At 43.4% G+C, this 27,437-nt stretch overlaps 1 protein-coding gene across 2 annotated transcripts in view; it reads left to right on the forward strand.

The window, feature by feature from the left end:
- The first annotated feature begins 9,586 nt into the window (after nucleotides 1-9,586).
- The window catches only part of PRR5L (proline rich 5 like), a 41,647-nt gene continuing 23,796 nt past the window's right edge, over nucleotides 9,587-27,437 (forward strand). Inside the window, exons 1-3 of one of the 2 annotated variants that reach the window (XM_063158802.1) lie at nucleotides 9,587-9,627; nucleotides 21,920-22,280; nucleotides 24,089-24,169. In XM_063158802.1, coding sequence (XP_063014872.1) covers nucleotides 22,111-22,280; nucleotides 24,089-24,169 — 251 coding nt within the window. In that variant the 5' untranslated portion in view covers nucleotides 9,587-9,627; nucleotides 21,920-22,110. Of the gene's footprint in view, nucleotides 9,628-9,715; nucleotides 9,802-21,919; nucleotides 22,281-24,088; nucleotides 24,170-27,437 lie in introns of those variants that run through there. The other variant, XM_063158801.1, reaches the window with a different exon arrangement.

Raw genomic sequence — 27,437 nt, forward strand, 5'->3', positions numbered from 1 at the left:
CATCTTAGAGCAGGCATGTTTCTTCCAGAATACTTTCTTGGGAGCATCCAGCAGCCTGCGTTCACCTCCTTCTGCAAATACGATTTACACGATTAGCTGGAACTGAGTCAACGCCCCCAGGCTAGGGCACAGGATACAGGAGGATTTTAGTACGAGTTGGGTTTCCTGGAGGGAAGTCCAGCTAAAGAGGAGTCTTGCATTCTCCTCAGTCTATTGTTCAGTCTGACTTGGACCCTGGTCTTTTCTGTTTACTCACTCAGACAGCCCGTGTCCCTGCATACGTCTGTGTGTGTACAGTAAACACTGGAAGCTCATTGTAGTGGTAATAAGGCATTGCAGCTGCGAGAATCCCAATCTTCCTGGGTCAGCTGCTGACCTTGGTTCTTTCTGCCCTCTTGTCCCTGCTGGCAGGCTCCTACAAGAAGGTAGGTGCAGGCAGTGTGTATCCTGTGCATATCCTGAGCACTGCTGCGCGCTGCAGCTTTCATCAGATGAGAAAAGTACACGTATGCCAGCAAAATGTCTTTTGCAAGGCTTATGGAGCTGACAGAAATTTTGTTGCTTAGATTTCTGTATTTACAAGAGAGGAAAGCTTTTTTTGGTTAGTTTTGTGACCACTGTGTGTAGAGAAAGGGACAGTATAGAATCACATAAAGGCTGGTTGAAATTAACTTCATTGACTTTGCAGTTCAGCCTGTGGCTGAACTGCAAAGTCATTTGGCAGCAACTTAACTCCTGTTAACACTGTTCTCTCTGCCTCCTATCAGGAACATATGCCATGGAGTTTTCTCCAGCAAAACACCTGTCCTGCACAGACTTTGGAAAACACAGACGTGAAAATAAATTCAAAGGTACCTGCAATTATAGAGGAAAAGTGATTGAACTGCAGGGAGAACCTTGTGTTAGCTTCAACTTAGCTAATACAGGTTAAAATATTGGTGGAGATGACTGAGAGAAGTCATCTTTCCATATGCTTTTCCTGTTCCTATGGTCCACCTAATGCATCTGTGTTTGGCTACTGTCAGAGACAGAAATCTGAGTTAAAGGGACCCATTCTGGCCCTCAGTATGTTACATTGCCTAGTAACCAAATGCAAGCTGGCTGGGATCCCTGCTAGCCTACCTGAGCCAGATTTATGCAATCAGACACGTTTCCTATTTCCAGTTGCTTGTAACAATTGTATAATTGGACTAAGCCTCTCTTAGTGGTAGAACTACTAATTTTTAAAAAGGCTGATAATTCATGGTGGTAATGGATCTGTCAGACAACATGTAGGTGCCCTTGCTTTTGCAGCTCACTTCCAAATTCCCCTGCCTAGTCCTGAAAATCACCTCTCCCCGTGCTGGGTGCAGCCTAATGCAGAGTCCCTTAATGAAGCACATGTCCTAGCTGCAGGAGAACACCACAGTCTGTCCCTGTCACTCTCTGCATTTGTACCTTGCTGGGCAGAGCTCCTGGCCCAGGAGGTGACACAGTGCCAGCCAGGCCTTGCTTCACTGCGCTGTCACCAGAGCTGCCCGTCTCCACAGCTCAGGGCTGTGCCTCTCCTTAGCCGTGACCCAGCAGAGGCACCTTCTGGTGCAAGGGAAGGATGGGACACAGACTGCCTGCCCAGGGCATGGTGGGCATGAATCCAGTGAATAATAATCCAGAGTCAATGACTGTTTCCTTGGAATGTTTTTACCATTTTGATTTCGTATGTTTCAGCGAGGTGCAAAAATAGTGGGGAAGGGAAGGCAAGGGGGGAGGGAGAGAGGAAATGAAGGAGAAGAGGCAAGCTGGTTTATTTGCTGAATTTTATTGGTTGCAAAGCCCAAGTGTTGTCCCTGTGTCTGTTCTAGAGAGTTGGCACCACATACACACACAAAAATTTCATATTTCCTTTAAACGGCTGAAATTCCAGTCTGGCCTGGCAGAAGGGTAAATTCCACATAAAGAGCAGTCTCCATAGAGAGTTTTTGAAAATAAATCAAAAACCTGCGAGACTGAGAAAAATTCTGAAAACTGGTGATATGTCAAACTGATTTACTCAGCTTCAAATTGGCACAGTTGGGATATGACTGCCCCCCACAAAAATGCAGAGCCTTAGACACAGATTCCACACCTGGTGTTCAAAAACCTGTGTTAGCTCACTGGAGAAGTGTGTCTGTACACACAGCCATGTGGCCACCATAAAGTGTTACTCATAAGACATATGAACATGTGCATATGGGATTCTTGAGTTAAATGCATTTATTCTGACAATCACAAGCTGAATTCCACAGGTGCACATGCCCTTCTGGCTTGCAAAGACTCATCCTATGCAGTAGGTCGATATGCAGTCTGCATCTTCCTTTATGCAGGGCTTTTGGCATCTTGTATCCTTCCTCCTGGTTTATTGTGTGTTCTGGGACAAAGGCTCTATGTGATAACAATAGATAATTTGGGATCAGAGGCATCTGATAACATGGAGGAATCCTATGAAGCTGTCCTTCATGTTACCATCCATGTCCCTCCCACAAGCTGTGCACACTATAGGTGTTTGCATCTTGCTCTGTATATTAAAATGCAGTTCACATTTCAAATGCCTCTGCTTATTCTCCAAGCCTTCTCATCCTCCCTAGTTTAATATAGCCATCACTTCTATGCCAGAGGTCACTGACACTCCTCTGTGAGACAGGAGTTGGTCAAGAAAGAGGCAGGTAGTTACTGAGTTGTGACTCACTCATTCTGCCAGGCCTTTCTCTGTGCAGTTAAACACAGAATGGCCAAGGGTTTTCTTCTCACCCCACACAGACTCCAGCCATCTTCCCCACAGCACAGCCCCATTCCTGGGCAGACAAAATAAGATCCCTTAGCCAGTAAAGGCATCTTCCAGTGTGCTTAGCACTGCTACGTCTGGAAAAGATGACCTGGCAATTACAGTGAAAGTCAAGAGTAGATGAGTAAAAAAGCACCAAGCTGTAAACATGTACATTCTGTCCATGGCACCTGGCTGCATTCTACCATTCCTCCATTTATCAAGGAAGGCAGGGTCATCTCAGGGAGGTGAGGAAAAGTTGTCAGCAGCTGTGCCAAATCAACAACATAAGCCACAAAACAACAAGACTCTTGCTCCTAGAGGAAAAGGCATGTCTGCCCATCATCCCACCAACTGTGGGATGGATGAGGCTTCAAGTTTCTCCCACATTCTCTCTGAATATAAATATAGGCAGAGCTACTCTGATCCCTTTTGGTACAGCACATGATTTCCTCATGGCTCCTGACTAAACTGATCCTTGTGCCAGTCAGCTCAGGAGGTGAGCATGTCCTTCTGCTGTGTGCACACAAATTTGTTTTCAGCTGGCTCTGAGAGCTACATCAAAGTGACGGTTCCAAAGGCATTTAGGAGTTTTAAGGAGGAAAGCCTGTTTTGTTCTCACTAAGAGAAGTCTACCCCCAGTAGTGACTTTCACTGTGTTGGAGTGCTTCTGTTCTGCAGAGCCCAGAATGGTCTGCAAATGAGGTGTAGAAAGTGAGAAAAAGACTGACTGAAAACCAAGAGATGAATCACACCAAGTCAAGAATGAGTATAGGAAGCCACCTTAGAAACCTCCTGTAATTAGAACAGTATGATTTGGTATCCATTCACCAGTGTTCACTCCTTTCACCTTAAGAACGATGCCAGCTTTCAAAGACAATATAACCCAAAGCTGGTGCCAGCAGACAGCTGATATATGAAATACCAAACCTCTCTGCTGCTGCTAACTGAGCCCTTGGCCAGCTTGCCAAAATGACCCAAATTGCCCCCTATGGTGAGCTCTTTACTGGCACAGCCTACAGATCCTAAATGGCCATGGAGCTTGCTCACAGCAGGACAGCACACATGGCAGAGAACCTTGCCGCTCAATTTCAGGCCTGTCCTTACACTCAGAGAACACAGCGAGGTTCTCCTGGCCTTTTAGGCTGGTGTTGTGGTGGACCTCACACAGCACTGGGTCCAATTGTCTTTTTGAGATGCCACCAACAGCACAAAGCGAGGTCAAGCTCCCTGTGAGCAGTGAAGGCAGTGTCATCTTTGTAACCCAGCTCATCTTCCTGGCCCAGTTTGCTGTGCAGCCCCAGAGACATGGATGGCACAAGGGAGGGCAGTGCTGGCCAGAGCCAACAGCCAAAGCCAGTGTGAGATTGCTTTTTTCAGTGGCAATCACTGCTGACTTTGGTGCAACTAAGATGTAAGAAACTGAAGTAACATGAAGACAGGAGTGGAACTGTGGTGATAAGTAGAGAGGGAAGGAAAAGGTATTGCTTTCAAAGTGAGAGGTGACATTTGTAGCACCGCTCTGCATAAATATGAGTGAAGATTATATTTTTGAAGGCTGGAGGAAAAGATATCACAGTTATCTTGATATGAAGTGACTAAGGTCAGGCTAAGATATATTACTCTGTGGGTAAGAAAGGACATTATTTGAAAGAGGACATCTAGAAAATATCTGGAAAATTTAGACATTGCCTGAAAATGAGAACTTAGAGAAATAATAGTCTGACTTAAAAACAATGCCCAAATAAATATGTGTGTATGTATTTATAGTTAGTATAGTAAGTTCAAAAAGGAAGAAAAGGGACTGAAGCAGAAAAGGCAACCATGCACCAGTAACTTAATTGGTCTGTGTGTGTGAAATTACCTGAAGTCAAGATGAAGAAGAATAGAAGTGACCAAAAGAAAAAAGCCTTCCCAGAGGAAGCCAAAGGATGATACACTGATGAAGCAATTAAGGAGGAAAAGGAAACTGTAAGATGGAAAATGAAAGGCAAAAGGACTGCCATGTGTTTCAAAGATTGCTGACACGTCTGAGAAGACGGGGACTGCTCTGAATCATGGTACTTAGAAAATGGGACACACCACTCTGGTGTGGGAGGTATAGAAACCAGATTGGAGAGGGTTTAGGTGGATGTGTAAGATTCCAAGTAATGAACTTAAAGATTCAATTTACTGACCTCAGGGATGAGAGGCCAAGAGGGAGTTGGAGCAGATGGAGATGCTGGAGAGACAAACGAAGTCAGGAGTGTGATGGGAAGACTCAAAGTAGGAGGCTGGAAAGAACGGTTTGTTATGCTTGTTTGTGACCTTTGGAAATTTATATTACGGTGTCTAGCAGGGTTTAGTGTAAGGAATACTGGTTGCCACTGCCTTTGCCTGGCTCTGATTTGTGGTGTGACTGTAAAGCATCAAACACAAACATACTTTAGTTATTTTCTCCCTTTAGGTCTCTGCCCGTGGGCTGTTTTGTTGTTTGTCTTCTCCTCGAGGTTTGTCACTGGCGTGACAAACAGCGCTCTACAGAGGAGGAGGCTCTAGAAACACAGAAATTAAAGATGGAAAATTCCTCTGTAAAAGATCAACTAGCCCACTGTGCTTGGTAGGCCAAGGGATAAACACTGTGTTGTGCTTATTTAAAATACCGCAAGAAGTCTCCCACAGCAACTGCTCCACCAGGCAGTGGATCTTACAGCCAAGCCATTGTGACAGTACCCATCCTAATCTTCTTGCCTTGTTTCATCCTAGTTTCTCCCTCCTCACAATAAAAATGCTCTCACTTCTGTAAACCAAAATAGCTGTTCTCCCACAACTGTGTTTATTTTTTTTGCAGCATTGTGTCCTACACACCGTGCACAGCTGTATTTAGTTCTTTCAACTCACGTGACAGGGTCTCTAAATCAATCCTCATCACTTCTGCTTTTTAAAAAATAATTCATTTATGTTTACTGATGTCTTTTTGATGCGAAGATAGTCAGCATTGAATGCAGTATTTCAAAGAGTTTCCACAACACTACCAGTAACAGAGGCTTTTGTTACAGTTTCTGTTTATGAACTCTACTATCCCATTGTTTTCTTGTTTCTGGTTTTTTTTTCCCCTCCCATCATCTCAAATTATGGGCCTGTCTAATTTACTGTCTGCTTTCCTGCTATTTTAGGTCTCCCTCAGCATTACAGCTTCTGAGAATTCATCTTCTCAATGAGTATCTGTGAGTTGAATTATTTTTTGACAGATGTAGCAGTATTCCCTGTGGAACTAGATTTTGTTTCCTGAATATCATTTGTGCCAGAGCTTTGACTTGTAAAATTAATAGAATACCATACCCTCAACCCCACAGCTTAGAGGTGTTTCCTTTCCTTCCCCTTCCATCCCCAAGCTTGAAATCATAAAAATGAACATTAAATGGCAACTAAAGAAAAAATATTTTTTTATTCTCTTTGAAAGAGTTGTTTAAGCTTCATGGCATCACTGTACATGAAATTTTCTCACTACAGCCCCAAGAGAAACATTAATTGCTTTGTTAAATGATTTCCAGTCTCACTGAGGATTACCAGACATGTCCTCCCTGTCTGAGATGTGATAGGAGCTTGCTGCTCCCAGCTTATCCCCATTTGTCTGCCCCATACTGCTTGCAAGAATCTGCAAGGCAACTTTAAATGTAGCTATTGCCTAATCCTTTGTTGCCAAAATCATCTACTTTAGTTGAAGTATTTTTTTTTTGCTGGCCCCTCCTCCCCACCACACATTGGACAGATGCAGGACCTGCTGTCCTTGCAGATGGAAAGGGCAAGAGATGCTTGTAGATAGGATAAGAATAAAATGTAGGTTGATGACTTCTTAGCCTGTTTTAGCTGCAACCCTCAGCTATTTGAAATTAGTGTCAGGATTGGTAATGCTCTTCAGAAATGATGACTCTCCTCACTGCCCTCCTCACAGACTACTCCGTGGGTCTTTTCCCAGGACTCTTTTTTGGGAAGCACATGATGCTGAGGACCTGTTGGATCACACAGCCAAAGCCAAGGCGATACCTTGTGGGTTCATCCCATCATCAAGTGCATTATAAGCAAACCAATAAAAGGTCACATCTGTTAGTCACAACTCTTGTGGTTAGGCTCCTATTGAACAGCAGGCTGTGTGACAGCAGGGCGTGTGTGCGCTCAGTCCCGCTGTAGAGCGTGCTGCAGAGAGGATGTGTGGTGTTAAGGCAGAGTGGCAAAAACAAAATTAAGGCTGTAGCTATTTTTCACATGGCTGTTCATTATAGAAATGTCTGTGGCAACATTGTTGATGCTGTCAGTTTGCCTGCTGTTCAGTTCTCGGAGACGATGCTGTAGGACAAGGCCGTAGAAGAGCCCGTTCCTCTCACAGAAAGCACACAGCCGTGCATCTGCACCACACATTGTCTTTGGGGCAGGGAACAGACACCTGTGAATTAGCACTTGTCTGTGTAAGGCAGAGTTTTCTTTGAAAACCATGTTCTTCTTTTCTTGCTCAAACCACAGCTAAAAGGGGAAAAGGAGCAATTCAATTTTCTCATCTGTCAACCTGAACACAAGTCTTTTGTCTTCAGATCCCTTTTACTGCTACCTTATTCCACTTGGGCAAGCTGTAGGGCAGGATTTACCTTATCTAATTATGAAAGCTAGGTGTGTTTTGCATGGACTCAGATAGCTAAAGTTAGGTAAAATTAATCCCATCTAATTCTTTTATCTCTTTCTGCTGGGCTAATATTTCTAGTTGTCTTTTTTTGCCTGCCCTTGCCATATATTAAAGTCTTCCCAGTAGCTGTGCTCCTGCATAACATATCTGGAGGCCCTCACTCTCAAAGACTATTTTCTTTCCACAGAATCCTCACTTCTTCCTAATGAGGAAATTAAAGAGGACCTCCCCTTTCCTTCTGGTGTGGTGGCAGGGGTCTCTTCAGCTCTTTCCTTCCTCTCCTCCCACAAATGAGAGTCCAGCCATACATCAGGATGGTCACAGTAAATCTGTGCTGTGGCAGTGATGTCCCTCAGTGGTAGTCCTGAAGCTAGAACCACATGGGTACGACAATGACCTTTTCTTTCAAAAACCTTATGCAGGAATTTGTCCCACACCTGAAATGTCTTGTCAAATTTTGATTCATAAGTATGTGAGTAAAAGTTTGGGGAAAGATGCCAGCTTGTAGGATAGTGTTTTAGTTTTTTTTAGAAAACCTGGGAATTTCACTTAAATGGAGCATGCCACCTGAACAAATATGTCAGGTCACCAGACCCTTCACCTGAAAATTCCTTAGGATTTTTGCTGGCCCGTGGCAAACAGCTGAAGTACAGTAAGTCCCATCCTTGCTTTGCAGCCCATCTACCCACAGTGATGGTCACTGCCCAGCTATACCATGAGTCACAGCTTGGGATCACCACTCAAACTCCACTTCAGCAACGCTCTCTCTGAAAAATAACTAACTGTTGGCTTGAAAAGCAGGTGCACAATGAATGACAATATGCACTTTTAATTATTCATAGATTAACCAATTTTGTATTTTGGGTAGGTATCGCACTCATCGTGCGACACATGAGTCTGGGACAGGAAATATGTTTTTGTATGTGTTCATAAGCTTGCAGTAAAGTCTTGTCTGCAATCTCTAGGTAATGATTTCATGTTCATAATAGTAAATCCAAACTAGTAGAAGCACTGGGCAGCAGGTAAGGTTCGCAGTACCCCAGTGAGTCTTTGTTTTAAACATCTGGAGACAGAAAAAAGAGACGCGAGAATACCTCTCCTACAAACACATATGGCAGCTGTTCTTATCTAAGCTTACTATGGATATTGACACAACTTAAAAGTGTTAAAGGATCCCAGCATGAGCTAATGAATTTACATACTGGTTTCAGAGTAGCATCAGCTTTTTCCATTCTGAGACCAGATGCAACTTGGTTGTAAAGTTACAATTTGAATTCTCTTAACAAGGAGTGCATCAGGTTACCAAGCTTCACCAGTATAGTGAGTGCATAATTCACAAAACGCTCTTAAACAGTTTAAGAAAATTTCACTATTTTACCAGTTTGGTTTGTCTCCTTTAAGCACTTAAAAGTCTCAAGTGTTTTCAATTAATGAGTAGCTCTCCAAAAGACAGCGTAACTATTTGACTTACATGTTCCATGCGACTGCTCCCTGATTGCAACTAATTGCGGCTTTTAATGTCTTTAAGGACCCCGAATTACACGTGGTTTTGTTCAGCAGTTTCCTGTCTGATACCTGCTGTAGGCTGTGACAGCAGAACAGAGCAAACTGCACGGCGCTGCGGCTGCCAGAGGAACCTTGAACCGTGAGATCAAAATAAAATAAACCCCAACTTTAACCGGCACATCCCTTCCCCCGTGCTACAAGACCCGTTGTTTGGGCCGGGTGCGCCCCGAGCCGGGCCAGCGTCTCCCGGCCGAGCCGGGACCGGGAGCGCCCCGCGGGACCAGGGCCGGCCGCCCGTCCCCGGCAAGGGCCTCCCGAGCTCCTCCATCCTCCCCACTGCCTTTCTTTCGCTCAAGGTCAGAAGAATTTAAACTTCCTGACTCCGCGGGACGGGAGGGGTACCCCGGGCGGAGCGGGCCGGGAGCCGGGGAAGGCAGGAGGGCTGGCCCCGCTCCACCCGGCCCGGCCCGGCCGGCTCTTGTCTCGGCGGGGAGGAGCCAGCCCGGGGCAGGCTGCAGCAGCAAGGGCTGGCCGGCCGCCAGGAAGTGTAAAATCCTGGCCGGTGGGTGGCAAATTTGGCCAGATCGCGGCGAGGAGGCAGCGCGTCCGTGCGTCCGTCCGTGCGTCTGTCCGTCCGTCCGTGCGTGCGGGCAGCGGCAGCCCGGAGCCCGGAGCCCGGCCCGGGGTGAGTGCGAGCCGCGAGCTCGGGCGCCGGCCCCGCTCGGCCGGGGGGCTCGGGCCGGCGGCGGTGCCGCCGGGGATGGATGTTTGCCGGGGGGCGGCTGCGGAAGGGAGCGGGCTGGGCCGGCTCCCCGCGCTCCGCCGTGCCTCCGGAGCGCAGTGCAGGCAGGAGACCTGGGTAAGTTCTCCATTTGAAAATATTAAAAATAGACCCTCCGGCTCCATAGCGCTGCCGAGTGAGTCATTTCCAAACCAAATGTCTTAGTCTAACCCTTCCCCCCAGGAGATGCAATAATTCTGAAACCGGGTGGAGGGAAAGAGATTCTTCTCCCGTCTCTCTCTAAACAAATTGAATTAGCACGTAGAGACAGAAGCCAAAAGAGTAGCTGGCCACCTGTTTAACAAAGTGAAGCGTAGCTCCATCCCTTTCTCTCTTCCCTTGTACCTCTGCCGTGCTGTCGCCGCCCATTTTTCCTCAACGTGCACTCGCAGCCCCTCTGCCCTAGGAATATTTACAGTGCTTTCCAATTTCGTGGGCATAATCTACTTTCCGGTTCCTTCCACTGCCAAACACATTCACTGCCACCGTCTTCTCCATGGGACATCAGCCACAGCCTCGCATCATTCCAGCAGTCCCCCAGTCAGTGCAGCTCCTGGCTGTCTATGCTGAAGAGAGTAGTCCAAAGCACAGCTATTTTTTTCCGCCTTTTCCAGTCATATGATGATTTGTTCATGTAAGTGAGCTGTCTTGACTAGAGGGATGTTTCATTTGTCAAAAACAAGTGCTGAGCGTATTTATAGGCGATGCTGCAATTTTGTGGTGTGAAAGACCTCGGTTATGCAGAGCTCGCTGGTACCTGGATCAGCATGCAGGACCTGTTCACATCTCGCCTGTAGTGCTCTCTGTGTGTGCATATTTCATGTATATACCCACAGATCGTATTTCATGGTGAGGCAGCATGCACAAAACACAGGAACTGGCACACAGGTTGCATATTTCTTTTTCTTAAACAGATGCCACAGTCCAGCTGTGCAGTAGCTCCTGACCGTATAGCTCTAAATCAGAGGAGACGACGCTGTGGTCTACTAATGAACTGACTGTCCTGAAAACCCCCTAGCTGCAAGTAAAATCCTATCCTCTTCCCTCTGTGAAGAACTTTGTTAGCAAAAATTTTGATGACCAAAGTTTTTTTTGTCTCAGGACAAAAAATGACCTACAGTTGAAAATCTGTGCAGTAAATTATGTCGGCTGTTTTACAGCCATGACAAGGATGTTAGATTTGAGAACGTGATCTGTGGCAGCAACCCAAAACTTAATGGCATGTCTGTGTAGGAGAATTGTGATGTAAAAGCACTGGCATTCTTTTTTTACTGCTTAGATTAAAGTTCTCCTATTAAAGCTACGTATACCTTTTACAGCCAAGAGAGACCATTGTGATTGATGGACCTGTCACAAAGGTGAAGAGTGCTAAGAAATTCCTGCAGAAGGCATGCAGCTTTTCTCTTAGCTGTAACATAGAAGAGATTCATTAACTTTGGGATGCTACCAAAGTACTGAACTTAAAAAATGAAAGGGTATTATCTTGTGCTCCAAAACACAAGAAGAAGTAGACTTCAAATCTCAAGTAAATGCAAATTTCACAGCAATCGAGGATGAGGTATGCTCTTCATGCACAATTCATTAGCATTCAGAATGGCATTCTTGCTAAGATACAACATCTGAGGGAGCAAAGTTCTTGGGCTTGGGTCAAAAAACATGTGCATTTTGATGAAGCTAGGAGGAAACTTTTCCAGAGGTGGATTATTCTTGGTCATCCATGAAGGGGGTATCCTAAATCTCTGGCTGAAGTAGCTGTGATGTCAGCTGTGGTGTGCTGCACTGGCTTCTGCATGGATGGCCCTGGCAAGCTGGAGTGACAGGGGTGGGCAGCGAAGTACGAGTGCACTCAGGCCCTTATTGGGAGTCTTTTTTGATATGTCAGCTTAATAGTAATATCTCCTTTTGGCAGTTTTACAGCACAGTTAAGGTGACAGTTTCGCATTTGTCTTCCGCCTTCAAGATAAAATTCTTTGTAATAACTTCATGCAGTGTGTTTATGGGTTGTCTGATATCACCTGAAACTCCGATAAGGCTTTCAACGTTCGCTTTCAAAGTTCAGCTGGAACACAGGTAGTGTTTACTGAGTCCTTACTCCCTTTTGGAGGAATTTCAATTCCTTAAATTTCCGGCAACCAAAGACAGAATAGGTGAGATATTTAACCTTCTCTTTGATGTAGCCTCCGTTCTTATGAAAAGAGTGGAGGGATGGGACTTGCATGCATCAGCAAGGATTTAAAAGTAGCACACACATAAGTACTAGAATTCTATCCTTCTTGTAACTCATATTCAGTGAGTTCAGTTTTCATGTGACTTTTTTAGGCGCCTGTAGTATTTGTGGATTTTTTTTGCCCATAATGTATGGCCTTTTGTACTCATTGTTTCTACTGATGTGAGTTCAAGCATAAATATACACTGACTAAATATGTGCTGGGTTCCAGGGCCTATTCAGTAGAGCATAACAACCTGTTTGTACTGCACAAGATGAGTTTAAGTGCAGCTCAGAAGATGGACTGAGGATTTTAGCAAAACCCCAGTTACACTACAGCTGGCTGAGGATGGGCTGTGATGTATAAGCAGCTGCTTAACTGCCACGTTTTGTAGCCCCAGGGTTAAAAATGAGGGGCATACTTAGGTTTTTAATAACAACAACAGGAATTTGAAAATAAAAATCAAACAAAAAGGAGTAAGAATGAAGGGCAAGAAAGCACAAAGATAATAGATACTCATTCTAGTTGCAGTAGAGATAGTTCTGAAGTCATTTTGGTGGCTGACTTATTGTTTGGTTAAAGTATATCTTGCATGCTTCTGATTAACATTCCTAGAAAATTAAACATGTCATTGCATTTAGAGTGATAATGACCTTTTTGCTTCTGAAATGACCTTTTTCGCTCACTCCATACTTTTGCCTGGCATACAATCATAGAAACATAGGATTAGAAACACTGGATTAGAAGGGGCCTTAAAGATGATCTAGTTCCAAGCCCCAGGCATGGGCAAGTATGCCTTGCAGTAGATCAGGTTGCTCAGAGCCCTATGCAACCTGGCCTTGAACAATTCCAGCTTCTCTAGGCAACCTGTTCAGTGTTTCATCACCCTCACAGTACAAAGTTTCTTCCTAATGTCTAATCTAAAGCTATTTTCTTTAAAGCCATTCCCCCTTCACCTATCACTGCATGCCCTTGAACACAGTTCCTCTCCAGCTCTCTTGTGAAGCCACCTTTAAGTTCTGGAAGGTGCTCTAGCTCTCCCTGGAGCCGTCTCTTCCCCAGGGTGAACACCCCCAACTCTCTCCCACCCTGGTCCGCTGCTCTGATCATCTTCATGGCCCTCCTCTGGATTCCTTCCAACAGGTTCTTATTGTGCTGGGGCTCCAGAGCTGGATGCAGCACTCCAGGTGGGGTCTCAGGAGAACAGAGTGGAGCGGGAGAATCCCCGCCACTGGCCTGCAGGCCCCGCTGCTTTGGGTGCAGCCCAGGATGTGGTTGTCTTTCCGGGCTGCAGCTGCACATTGCTGGTCATGTCAAGCTTCTGGTTCACCAGCAGCCCCAAGTCCTTCTCCTCAGGGCTGCTCTCAATCCATCCCCGGCCCAGCCTGTATTTGTGCCTGGGATTGCTTTGACCCGGGTGCAGAACTCTGCACTTTTCCTTGTTCAGCTTCATGTTCAGGATCTAAACCTGTCTAGGTCCCACTGGATGGCATCCCTTCCCTCCCTGTGGTGTTGGTTGCACACAAGCTTGGTGTCATCAGTGAATTTGCTGAGGACGTGCCCAGTGCCGCTGTCCTGGTCACTGACGTTAAAGATGTTAAACGGTGCCTATCCCAGGACTGGCCACTGCTGTCCACTTGGATAATGAGCCATTCACCGCAACTCCTTGAGTGTGGCCACCTTTAAGAAAGCATCCTGTGGCTTGTCTGTTCCTCTCTTGGGAATTCCCTTAGGAATTTGTTTGTGAATTTCACCACATTTGACCAAGGAAGGAATGGTCTAAAAGGTCAAACTGTCTAAATGGTCAAAGTTTGTCTGAGATTTGTGAAAATATTTTTAGAGCCTGTGCTGAAGGAATGGCTCTTCACTTCCCATGTGGGTGAAATTCAGAAGGGAGAGCAATGCTAAGTTAGTTTCTGGGTTTGAAAACATATTTGTCAATTCAGTCCAAGGGCCTTTTCTACAGAAAGAGTTTGATAGCTTACTCATACTTGTGTCATTCAAGTGATACATTCTTGGGCTGTTTTTCTCCAGTAGGGGTGCATTTACTAGGGCATCTGTTGAATGCAGGAATACTGCCAGTGGAAGGAAACAACTGTGTGTGTTTCATCTTCCTTGTTTTCATGTGTGTTCTCATTTAGCTGTATTCCTTGAAAATCACCTGCTAATCAAATTAGTTTAAGACTGGTAGGAACAGCATGAGGGGGCCTGAGATGCTTGGAGCACTGCTTTGCTATTAAATCAGCTGTGTTTTTGGAGTGTTAACAGCTTGAGTAAAGCCTTGCTATAGAATTGGAGATGAAGCAGTGGTGATTTTGCATTTGCCATGTGTTGGTGGGTGAAACTCAAAAAACAGTTGCAGGTAAGTTTGGTGCTGTGGATGACGATAGCACCGCAGTGATCCATTTTGAAAGGGTGGTTGCTCCAACTGTCACAGATGCAACTTAAAATACCCTAAAGCTTTCAGTTGATCAGAAAATGATGATAGATCTTATATTTCCCCCTTCTTATCCATTCCTCCTCTCTGCTGGATTGTTTTTTCATTGTACCAAAGGGGTAAGTGTATTTTTTCATTCTCAAACCACTCCAACAGTTTTATTTTTCTCAGCCTGTGTGACATTTTTGCTTCTTGCCTTTCATAGCTAGGTTTTGGTGTTGTAATTCCTCATTAGGGATATACAATTTATTTTAACCAGATTAAATAATCTGTTAGTGCATTTAATTCAAATTTGTCTCTACCTTCATTCTGGTCAGCTAAGTGATTCTAATGAGCTCTTATTCTCACCCATGCACGTCATAGTGTTTTACAACCATATCGTGCCTTTTAATAGCCATAAAAATTTGCTCCAATTTTTGAATTATGTGAGTCCTAGGAATTAAAATTTCTTTGAAATAACAGAGAACATCTATGATAGAAAACAAAATTACTTTGCTGTCTTAGATGCTAGTCCTGTATAAGATATTTATTTTTCTTGTGTTCTTTACTCTGAGCAGATCTCTTTAGTTCACATTGAACTGGCTTGCTCTGTGTTATTATAGATTTCTTACATTTTTAAATGAGTAGTTGTACTGTCATGTATATAGATGTGAAGTAGCAGTCTTGCTTTGAACTGGCTGTAAACTCCAAGGGGACTGCAGGGGTCTCTCTGCTACCGAGAAGGTTTCTCAGACCATGGTGGGGTATGCACAAAGGTTTTTTCCCCTCCTCATATATTTACTCTCACTCTTAAGCAGAGTTTCACTTTGAGTTTCAGGTTTGATTTAACCTCAGAAACTCAGAGCACAACTGAGTGAATACCACTGAATGTCTTCATAAATGGTTCTGTTATCAAAGCCAAGTTAGATCTGTTTGTGAAGTTGTTTGAGATGTATGGTGAATAAAGGCATCGTATGGGTCAAATTGGAAGAAGGAATATGCAAAAGGTGGGGATGGAAAAGAGGGATGCTGTTGTCTCTGTTGTGGAGATGGGTGTGTACTAGGAAGATAAGGAAGGGGAGATCTTGTTTTGGGTAGCCAGTGTTTTGTGCCAGTAAAATTGTTGATTATATGATTGCATACCAGAGTGTGAACTTTGTATCAAGAGGGCTGTTTTCCCCAGTTCTGTTGATGTCTCTTTGATAACACATTTAAGCTCAATAGTTAAAATCTATCCATTTTAATTACAGATATATCAGGCCAGTGGAACACCTCAGGACTATTTATGGGACATCAAGTTGCTGCCTTTGTGGTGGTGAAGCCAGGGCAAAAAAAATAAAAGACACCTTTTGGTATTCAATCAGCTTAGGAAGGGAGAGGTAAGGAGAGGTAGATCAGATTCATACTTTTCTCTCCAACCCTGTCAAATAATTTGAAAGGTTCATTAAAGCAGCTTAGAGGGATATTTTTGTTTGATGAATAGGATCCTGGCTTGCAAGGTTGAAGACCAGGCTAAGTCACTTCACTTGCTTAGCAACTTTTATTTCCTCAGCCAGAAAATTGAGCTAATTATTTTTAGTCTTATTAGCATGCCTCCAAGAGCTCTTGATGAAAGGAGTGATTTGCAGGACTGAGTGGCCCATCTGCCTGGGGCTGAGCCTCCCTGGGATCCCTCAGGGCTTTCCCATGGTGCAGGGAGGGGTGATGATTTTTGGGATTCAGAAACAAATGCCATTAATTTATGGGTGGAAGAAGCTGTCTGTTAAAGTTTGCGACTTGGATCAATCCTATTGACAAGACTGAGAGACCTGAAGGCTGGTCTCACACTCTTCCAGTTACCTTCCTGAACTGGGAATGTCTCCTAGCATGGGCTGTGCTCCTGGTGCTGGCATGAGCACACCTGGAGATTAACTTTTCCCTATTTGAGGAGCTGCTCACAAGACAAAGGGTCACCACTTTTCCATGCTGATTCAAGACTTGATTCAAATCATATTAAGATCAATATGTAGTTCAATTCCCGTTGTTTTCTGGGCTGTAGATTAAGCACTAAACTTTTCATGGGTCAGATAGCCAAAGCTGTGAAGGCATGAAAGCATGAGGGTGTAGGAAGGAGTATGTCTTGAAACTGGACCCTAGACTGCTTGAACATTTTTGAAACTGTTTCAATAGCTTCTGACAGGTTTCTAAGACACAGCTTCTGATCATTGTTGACCAGAAATAACCTCTGTTAATTATTGAGTGAATCTCAATTTTATCATCTTCTCTCCTAGAAAGTAGGCGAGATGATGATCAAACTTCTTTTAAGAAACTGAGCAATTGGGAGCTATAAGAGGAGCTGAATGTGCTGTTAATGTAGTATTGGCAAATACTGCCTGTGTAAGAATATAAATGAAGTTCATTCATGTGCCATGTGTAATTATGATGAGCTACAAGGCTCAAAGTTACAGGTTGTGATCTGCTTTTCCACTTCTCAGTGTGGCTGCATAGCAGGTAAATGAGGGATTTTTGTCAGAAGTGGTGTCTTCAGATCTTGTCAGCTGAACTCTCATCAAGGGTTTTGCCAATCACATACTTTGTTAAAGATTTATTGGGCTGGAAGAAGAATCAGCTAACAAGAATCTGGTTAGCTTTCTGCATACTTTTTGTGTCTGAGGCAGGATGGGACTGCTCATTAAGCACTGTAGGCTCAGTACAGTGGGGCATTTTTCTAAAGATTATGTGTCTTCTACACTCAAAATGATTACAAAACACTTAAGTGCATGTTGCAGTGTCCAGTTTGTGTATTTTATGATCATAGGTCATCAATGTCACAACTGCATGAAGCATATGAGAGGCAAATATAAGCAAGTGTGTATTTTTCTCCTTGAAGGGGCTATTTTTAACACTAAAAATAATTAAATGGCAAAACATCAGTTATGTCAGGATAACCCATCATTCTCTATTGGTCTGTTTCATTCTCCACTATTTCTTTCCCTCCTGTTTTAAAGTTACTTTTGGACCTGTGGCTTTTTGGTGTGAATTTGTTGTGAAGTAATATTGGTGAAAATTTTCTTCTAAGAAGCAAAAACAGTTGTAGATTTTTCTGCCATGTCACTTCTGTTAGCAGTTGTTGCTCTGAGTTTCACAGAGAAGACATCAGAGGAATTTTAAAAGGTCTGTTCTGTTAAATCTCAGTTACTACGGGCCTTTTGTTTGTTTGGCCCAAGATTATCATGAAGACTCATAATTTGGAGACCTTGGTGCCAATTTTTACTTTGGGTTCTTCTTTCTTTAGTAGAGATGTTGAAGTAGGGGTGGCTCCTGGTCTTGCTTTTCCTCCAGACAGTCAGATATATTATGGTCTGTTGGGAGGGAGAGGTCAGTTCATGAAATCATTTTATAATGATTTCTCTGTTGTTTTTCATGGCTAACAGAAAACAAATAATAAAAGTTTCCTAGCTTCATGACTGTAATGTTTTTATAAATGTCCGTATCTATGTGTGTTGGAAAAGGATTTGTCTCGATGCTCAGTTATTTTCTTTGAAGATTCGTATTAATCCTAAAAGTGTTTACTCAGATGTGGTGAATTACAAGTGGATGAAATTACATTGTTGTCAGATTGACTCATGGTCCTGCTGTGCCTCAGTTGGGGACATTGACTTTCATCTTTGCAGAGTTAGCTCCCTTGGAGACCTGAGTTTTACACAGATGACATTTCTGCCGTGTTAGAGCTCTAGAGGGTTTTGGTAGCTGGACTTTGAGATGATAATCAAGGCTAAGGAAAACAAAAGAACTGGGGGATAGGATATCTGGAAGGGAAGGAAGAGCAATACCCATCTCTCTGACTTAGTCATGACAAGTGTCTTGCCAAAAAAGGCGTGCAGGGTCACTAAGCAAGATGAGGAGAGTGGGGAATGTTTTAGGATATATCAGCTGGCAAACAGTCTGAAATCCCCTGATGCCATGTAAAGCATTATCCCAGCAGATGAACCACGTGGCACTGAGAAATTATGTGGTGTGGCTGTATGTTTATGCTGTCACTGCACTTCAGTCTCTGGCTCTTAATGTCTTTTATAATTGATGGAGAGAATGTTGCTTGGTGCCTGGAACATCCTGGTGTCTCCTATCATTCTGTGTAAAAGGGGAAAAGTATTTGCTTTTCTGTAAAGCTTTTTCAAGTTCTGTGACTGCTAATAGGATTGTGATTATTAGAAGTTGTTTTATTTTGTAGCCTTCTAAACCACTTTAATACCAGCAAGAAGAAAATGCAGATGTGAAGGAGTGAAAGCCTCTAGAAGAACAGTGTGTTTCTGAACATTTCTGCATAATTCTGTGAGAGTTTTCACAGCAAGATGAAATTGTTCCTTGCTCAGCATTTTGCTAAATGCTGTTTGTTCCCAATAGCTCAAATAGCCTGAATACCACGAGAGCTTCTCACTAACCTATAACTATGTTAATGCCTTTCTTGCCACAGGGGTAGTTTCTCCCAGTAAAAAGCCAAAAAATTGCACACTGCAGAATGCACACCACAGATATTGCCAAGAAACTGCTGCTGCAACCTCCCTGTGAAAATGAAGCATTATTTACAAGGCTTCCTTGCTTTGGGGAAAACATTCAGTGGAAGCTAGTTGCTGTGACAGGAAAATCTGGAGTGATGGAAGGGTTTGCTTGGGTTCAGGTGCTTTGTTGTACTGTCAGGTAGGTGCACAGGATCTGCAGAGTACATGTTACAAAAGTCAGTTTTTTAGTAAACACTCTGTTAGTTTGGGCTTTTTGTGCCTCTGAAAACAGTTTAAATGGGCTGTGGGCATGGGGAGAGAATGGTCCTTCTCACAGACTGGCATTTCCAGTTCTGGTAACACCAAGGTCAGTTGTGCTTGGATACCATTTAGGGTTAGCCTGCCTTCAGAGTAAGAGTTTGGTGTGCCTGCCATTTAATACTTACTGGGTTTAGATAAGATAGGAGAGATTTGAGTCTTTGAGTCCTGAAGAAATAAGACCATTAATCAAGTCCTAAAGCTGAAGATCTTGCTTTAAATTCCTAATGAGATTCTAAAGTAAGGTTGACTTGACAGTAACACAGATTGCAGGCTGGGTTGGGAAAGGAAGGCTTGGGGTGTCTTATCTGCTCTTCCCAGGCAAGAGCTTGTTTTTATCTGTCCTGGTGACTTTTAACAGAGATAAGGAAAACAGCACGTATGTTTCAATGAGTTTAAGCACATTCCCTAGGTAACCAGTGCTCAGGAAATTCATCATGGGGCCCAGTGTAATGCCATGGTTCTGCTGTGTGGAATCAGTCTTGAAAATCCCTAGCCCAAGCTCAGAAGAGACCTTCCTCACTGTGCTGTTTTACTGTTTGCACAGAACAGGTCAAAGAATTTCCTACTCATACCTGAATTTATATATGTTAAGGCACAGAGGTTGTTATATTGTTTTACATTTCTGAATTTAAGCTTTCCCCTTGCAACTTAATTTAATTCAAATGAATATGAATGCATCCTACAAAATGATTTCATTGTTGGGGAGAAGGGTGCTTGCATGCCTTTGTGGCACCTGGGGTAGTGGTAAGAGGAGGCTTGTGGGTTAGCACATCTTAACCACTGCTTTCTAGCCCTGTTCAATGCCTGCTAGAAATAATGCTTATATTGCATTTTACACCTCTGAAAGTGAAAGGTGTCTCTGCCTATGGCAGGGGGGCTGGAACCAGATGGTCTCTAAGGTCTCTTCCAACCCAAATAATTTTGTGTTTCTATGTGTAAAGATTGTTAAGTGAGAATTTTTACAGTGCTGCCAGGAGAAGTGATCTGTCACTCATTCAGCTCCTCATGCTCTCAGCTTTGGAACTTGTAGACAAACATTGGCAGGAGCTCTTGTTTTGCAACAGAAGCAGCCTCTATGCTTGGGCTGTGCCTTGTGGCCACCCTTCGGTCTGCTATGAAAAGAACCTGCCTTGGCTCTCCAAGGTGCTGTAGCTTTTCCTCTGGTGCTTTCTGATGTCGTTACAGTTGTCAATGGAGAAATTGCTGGCAGATTGAAAATGTGTGGGCAATGTCAAATGAACTGGTGCTACAAAATGCACACAAAAGATCCTGCTGATGTGGTTGTACTACTTTACGTTTAGTCTTAATGTCTAAAAGTTATGACTTTGTTTTTGTTTTTATTTTAATTGTAACAGAGCAGGCAAAGAATCAACTGACTGCTGCCCTTTCAAGCAACAACAGTTAAGGCTAAGCTTGTGTCACCAAAGACTGTCTGGGCTTTGTCATCTCTGAAGACAGCCAGTTGTTGTCTAAAGGAAGGAAAAAGTTGCACTTGTAGTCATGTTCCAGTTCCACAGAGATCTCTGCAAACTGTATTTAGCTTGTGAGGGTATAACAATGGTATTTATTTCTTGAATAGCACCAAGAATGATAGTACAGTGTGTTTCAGTGCCTAAAAAGTGGAGTGTTTTCTCCATTAGCCTCGTCATTGGCAGGGCATGGGGTGTCCATGGCACAGCAAAGGCGTTGCAAAGGCTTCGTGGTGATTGATCAGAATCTGCCAAAGCTGTGCAGAACTGGGGTAGCAAAGTGAGCTCAGCATAAAATGGCGCTGGCCAGGTGGGAAGAAAGCTTTTTCTTATATGTAAGAGTTAATTATAGTTTGGGCAGTGGAAAGATTTTCCTGGGGCTGAACACCAGTCAAATTAGTGCACACACATAGCATTGTTTTTGTCTGACCATCTCTCTTTTCACCTCGTTCTGTAGATGTAGTAGAAAAGAGGTTTTGCTTTACATCTTTCAGTTACACAACTCTTTTGTTTGTTTCTTTTCCCCTCTGCTCTCCTGTGTCCCACATCTCATTCTCAAAACTGCCAACTACATCTATTGCTTGTATTCATCTAAAGTGGGAGGATTTCAAAGTACAGAAGCTTTGCCAAAGTTTTTTTTGTGGCTTTTATTCAAGCTTGCTTCTTCTATTTCTGTGGTTTACTTGGGGCTACACAGTCATCTACACAGAGATGGTGATCAGAGTGGAAAATACGGGCATTTCGTAATTGGCCTAGCAATTACTTCTCATGCTGTAGAAAAACCAGAAACATAAAAGCCCTGCTCATGCTCAAAATATCTGCATGTTAGAACTCTTTTGAAGAAGCTCCTTATTATATTCTTTTTGTAGTGAACTGATAGCAAGTGGGTTTATTCCCTTGCACAACACTTCTCAAAAAAAAAAAGCACTGTGTTAGTCTATTCATCTTTTTTTCTGTTGTTCATCTTTTGTGCCTCTCTAGTGGAATAGTTTTCTCTTTCTCCTATTTCTCTTTCTACTATTTTATATACAAGCTGAGTGGCTAACTGTATTTAAAGGTATTTTCAAGTACCTCTGGCAGAAGAGTTGAGGCATCTTGCAGCTCTGCTAATTGAAGCCAAAAGAGAGACCATGCTTGCATTTCTGACTGGCTCTGTTGGGTCATTGTTTAAGGGCCAAGATGGGAAATAGGGCTCTTGAAGAACTCTGGAATTCCAGAGTCTTCCCAAAGCTGCTGTTAATGGCACAGGATATTTTCATCCCTCCCTTCTGTTCCTTACTCTTTTCTTTTCTCTTTGCATTGCAGGACTGCTTCAGTTCCTTCATCATGCAGCGCATGTCACAGCCCGGCACGGTGGGGAATTGCTAGTCCAGGGCTGACCCTTGGGTTTTGGCTGAGTCCTTGGGCTTGAAGACTCATGTACATTGCTGAGGTTGATGCTTGACCCTTGGAGAGAAGAGCCTTTCTGATGGTCCTGCTCCGCTGCACCTGACCCTATGAAAGGAGGGTTCACCGTAGCTCTGTCCTTGGCGCTGCAGCTCCACAGGATGGGCTCGTTCCGAAGGCCCCGGCCGCGCTTCATGAGCTCCCCTGTGCTCAGCGATCTGCCTCGCTTCCAGGCCGCCCGGCAGGCCATGCAGCTCAGCTCCAACTCTGCCTGGAACAGGTCAGCTCTCGCCCTGCAGCAGCTCCTCAGTGAGGGTTACGTGTATCTTACGCTTGTGCCTCTGTTGAAGCGAGGGGAGAACGACCAATCCTTTGATGCATCGAACTCGGTTTATTGATCGATCAGCCAGTTTAAATAATAGTGTTAACGAACTCCATGCATATTCCAAAATCCAGGTTTATGATAGGCTAACAGAGAAAACTCTAACCACACCTTTTGTTTTACTACACCGTTGATTGTTTACACAAAACAAAACCAGTGTTCCCACTGTGATATGAACGGTTCCCAAAACTTCCACATCTGTTCTCAGGGTGCCATCTTTTCCCAGAGAGGGTGTTATACTTGCTATGGGAAGACTGCCTGAGAACCTTATTGTTTATAAAGTGATGCCTGAGAGAGTCTAATTGTTTATAGAAGTCAGGCTGGGAACTGCTTTGGAACTGCTTTGCAACTACCTTTTACTTTTCTCTCAATTGTATGCCTTCATGGCCTTTTTCTTTAAGCCATGCTTGAACTAAACTCCCGACATGCCTCACACCATTTAAGACTAAGCTCATCTGTTTATAAGCATGCAGAAATTTTTGGCATGTCCAGGCTTTGCTGGCATTGAAAGCATCTGTGGAGATGAAAAATTTAGACCTACTAGTGCTCAGTTGTTTTTCAGCCATACTGTCCTGAAAAGCAAAATTGCTTTTTGTAAACAGTTGCATCTTTTAAGTACCATTTAGGAAAGCACAATCCTAGTACTGTAATAAATGCCAGTTTATTAATTCACAAAGGCATGTATTTGCATATTATGAAGCTTTTATCACAGTCAAGTTCCTCTGACAACTACTAAGTTCGTAGCTTCAATCAGCATTTCCTACTGATAGCTAAATCTTGTCTGCTATGTGTGTCATGCAGCAATGGCAACTGGAAAAACAGTGTGAAAGGTGAAGAGTCCTGTGTCTTGATCTGCTGTAATGGTGTGCTGCTACCAGAAATGGGTGTTCCCACCTTCCCTTCTGCCACATGGCACCAGCTCTGTGCTCTGCAGACTGTTCTTACTTGCTGACCTAGCTCAGTTTACCAATGTCACACAAAAGTAGCCTGGCAAAAACACTGCAGTTTTGTGCCATGATAGTGAGCTGAGGTCTGTGAAGCATGCAGATGCCATAACTAGCCCACAGAAAGGAATGTCTGCTTAGAGAATGACATATGCCCTTGTTAGCCATGGCAAGATTTAGAACTGCTAAACCTTCTTGTCTGCTGTCACTTTATTACTTCCTCTGTGCTGGTGAGAGAATTAGAAGATACTCCAGCAGCATCTTACAGGCATTAACAGTGCTCAGACTGGGATCTGACTGAGGTGATGCTGGCTGCAGAACATCTCCAGCATGGCCAGGGTCTCGCCAGATGCTGCAGCGTGGGTGGCTCATGGCAGGATCACTGGATAATGCAGTGTGATGTGTTTGGCAGATATTACCAAAAATCCTATGTCTCCTCATAGCAACTAGCCTGCAGCACCCAGCAAAGATCCCCCAAACAGTTGTGTTCAAGAGACATCTGGCACGAGCAGGACCCATGTGACAACTTTCCCTTGCTTACCCTATGCAGAACTTGAGGTTGGTTCTGCTCTGTCTCCCAGGGGAGATGCAGGTAATTAAGAGTAACAATTTCAAGGTGAGATAGAGTGGAATTATTTCAGGGCAATTATCTCCACCTGCTTGTAATCTCTCTGCTTTTGGTGCCTTGCTCATGGTGTGCTGTGTGGTAAATCACACTGTTATTCATGGATGTTGTCCTGTCTCATTTCTTTTTTTTGGCAGCGTACAAACAGCAGTGATAAATGTGTTCAAAGGGGGAGGATTGCAGAACAATGAACTTTACACTCTCAATGAAAATATCAGGTAGGTTGCTGAGATGCATGAAAATGGATTTTTGTTGCTGCTTGCTTGGTGTTTGCTGGGATCTGTTGCCTTCAGAACCACAGTTAAAAGGTATTGGTGGGAGGAGAAGGGATGAAAGCAAATTTAAACACAGCTTTGGGATTTCTGGCTAAGTTACTTCTTTCTTGCTATCGAGTGACATGAATGGCATGGGATAATTTGGATCATTTTTCTCCAACTTGTGTAGCTTTGATAAGGACAGGTTGTGTATTGGCTTGGGTTGTAAGGATCTTGTTCCCTCCTAGAAGCTCTGCCTCTTTTGGATGTGTTTTATATATAATAATATTGGCATCTCTTTTCTTAAACCAAACTTCTCAGAACTGTGGAGTGTTTAAAGCAAACCACAGCATTTTGTTTAAAGGCTTAATCTTCACATGATAATTGCAGAGCAAAACCTGAAAGTATGAACAGTAAAGATAAAAACAACTAAAAACCTAGCTAACATTTTTTGTCACTGATGCTAGTGATGGTTAAAAGTATCATTTTCTTTTAAAAGCCGGTTTCATGATTATCTGTGGTTTCATTCTGATTAGTTGGAAAGTTTGATTAGCAATAGATAGGACTGTGGAGTAGATAAAGAACTATTTATTCTTGCCTTGGTTTCCAAGTGCTGCTGAGAGAAGTATTGTCAGGGCTAATGGATGTAGGTTCCTCCTCCTCTGTTTACCAGTGCATCCATATTAATTCATCAAGAGTGCTGTCATGTGTCTCTCTTCTTCTTTTGTTTGCCCTCCCCTCATTCCTATTGCATTTTTTTGAGCTCCAAAAGATTCAAATGACAGTTTGAGCTAAGTATGTACTAAACAGCAGTCTAAACTACCCCTTTCCCCACTTTCAAAATAAATGCAGCCATCAGGGCAGGAGACTCTGTCCAATTTGGTCTAGTCCCAAACCCAAAAAGTTTAATGTAATTCCTTTTGAGAGTTGAGCAAGGGCAGCATCTTGCACTTTAATGATATTTTAGTGTGTTCAGGTCAGAAGTCTTCAAGTTAGGTTTAAGCACTTGGAGCAGTCTTAATTCTCCACGGGATGAGTATTTGTGGACAAGAAAATAAAACCAGATGTCATAAGGCTTGGGAAATACCTAAAGCCCCAGCTTGTTAGCAGACTTGGGGAGTGGCTTTGGGCTTTGGGACTCGCCTGTTGCCCATAGCAGTGGCTGCATCCTGCTTTTCCCCTGAAGTGCAAGGAGGTGCTCCTTCCCACCCTTCCAGGGAGGCAGAACTGGGCAGAACTGCTGTGGGGTCTGGGCTTGGCCCCAGAGGCTGGACCATGCTCTCTTCATGCTGGTTGCTGAAGCGAATGCAGAGTGGTGAAAACCAGGCAAAGAACAGGAAATTCTTTATGTACTATGTGTGCTTTGAGGGCAGTGCTTATGGTGGGAGGGGAAATGCCCTTTTTCACAGACATGCACTGCCAGGCTGTACTTGGAAGCACTCACCTTGAATTACATGATTAATGTTCCTGCAGGTGCCCTGAGCATTGGTTACATCTCCAAATGTCACTCTTTAAATAGACCATTTCAGATCCACATTAATGCCCATCTAAGGAGCAAAGGACAGGCCTCTGCGTGTGTCTGCATGAACACCTGCAGCCTCACACCTGTGGTTCTGGATGGAGCTCCCAGCACAGGGTGAGCTCTGTGCACAAGGGGAATCCCTAGCTTGACACTGGAGAAAAGCCAGACCTCTGAGACAGACAAATCTTGTGGGCCATGAAGTTGAGCTGGTGCATTTTCCTTGCCCTTGTTTGTAGTTCTCCACTCAGCTCCTGGGTTGTAGTTTGCAAATGCAGTAAGAGGCTCTCAGGTTCTGCACAATGCTTCATCATTTGGCAGAGGGGAAGCATGGGACAGTTTTCAAGAAGGATGGTAATGACAGGACCAGGAGATGAGCAGGTGGTAACATTTTGTTCTGGATTGCTGCCACCTAGATTTTATCTTGCTGTTATTTGATAACATTTCACTGGCTAATTTAATTTTTTTTTACCTGCTCTGAAAGTCAGTTGTCACAGCAAGAGGAAATGTAATAAATGCCTTTGTTAAATGGAATTTCTGTAAGTGGGAGATGACTTGGCCATGCTTAGGAAGAGACTCCTCCCTTGATTTTTTTCCCAAGGTGCAAGTGTCTGGTTGCTGGTCTTACCTGCATGAAGCCAAATCCCGCTGGGCTTGTCAAGTCAGGTGGATTGGCTGAAGCCAGTGGAAAAGCTTCTGACAAATCAGTCCCCAAAGACTTACCTGATTTATTGGTCTCATGGACATAGACATGGGCTTTGATTTGGGTGGGTGAATACAAACACTCAGAGAGAGAAAGAGTAAAGGCACATTGGCATGCTCATAAATGCAGAAGCATTTTAAAGTGGTTAGAGAGGAAGGCTGTCAAATTTGACTTTGAGCAGAGATGAGGTAAAGGGGCATAGTTTGGTGGTAAAAACCCAGCCTAAGAGCTGGATGATTGCTGATTCAAATGCTGTTTTCAAGAGCTCTTGACTATACTTCACATTGGTAAAAAGCAAAACTCTTAGAACAGAAAAAAAATTGCAGTGTTTGGCATTGGCAAATGTTGGGCAACCTTTAAATTTTAGGCAGAATTTACTGCTACGGAATTTATTCTCAGTCACTGAAAGCTTAAAGTGCAAATGCACTGAATATCCTGAGTTGTTTTTTTGATGCTGCCTCTGATGTAAAACAATCCTGATTTTTGAATAATTTTTTTAAAACCACAAATATGCATTAGAATTTAAAGCTTTTATCATGGCCTAATTTAAAAGCCAACAATTTTCATCAAAAAGACTTCTTTAGAGTGGTTTTTGCCTGTATGTATTTGAAACACCTCTTGTTAAGTTTCTAGAATTTCTTCCTTGGAAAATATGCCTTGTTTTTTATTGTTTGAAATGTGGCAGTTAAAATGTGGGTGCAGCTTCTGTTTCATTTCTCCTCTCTTTCTACTTCCAAAAGAAAAGGAAGTACAATATTAGGGAGATATGCTGTCTTCAATGACATGAAAGGCATCTTTGTTTAAACAAGAAAGCAGAAAAAATTATGGATTTCAATCTAAATAACTCCAGATTTTCTTCCCAGCTTTCTGTTCATTCAGGGAGGTAATTTCTTTTTTCACTTGTTCTAGGTGTATGGTTTATAATATCGAAGACTTCAGAGAAACTGTTTAATTCCTTTATAATTTGAGCATAGCCTTTGTAAAATACGTATGTAAGAGAAATCTGTGCC

This window comes from Melospiza melodia, chromosome 6 (assembly GCF_035770615.1).
Source record: "Melospiza melodia melodia isolate bMelMel2 chromosome 6, bMelMel2.pri, whole genome shotgun sequence".
In the NCBI taxonomy this organism is placed as follows: domain Eukaryota; kingdom Metazoa; phylum Chordata; class Aves; order Passeriformes; family Passerellidae; genus Melospiza; species Melospiza melodia.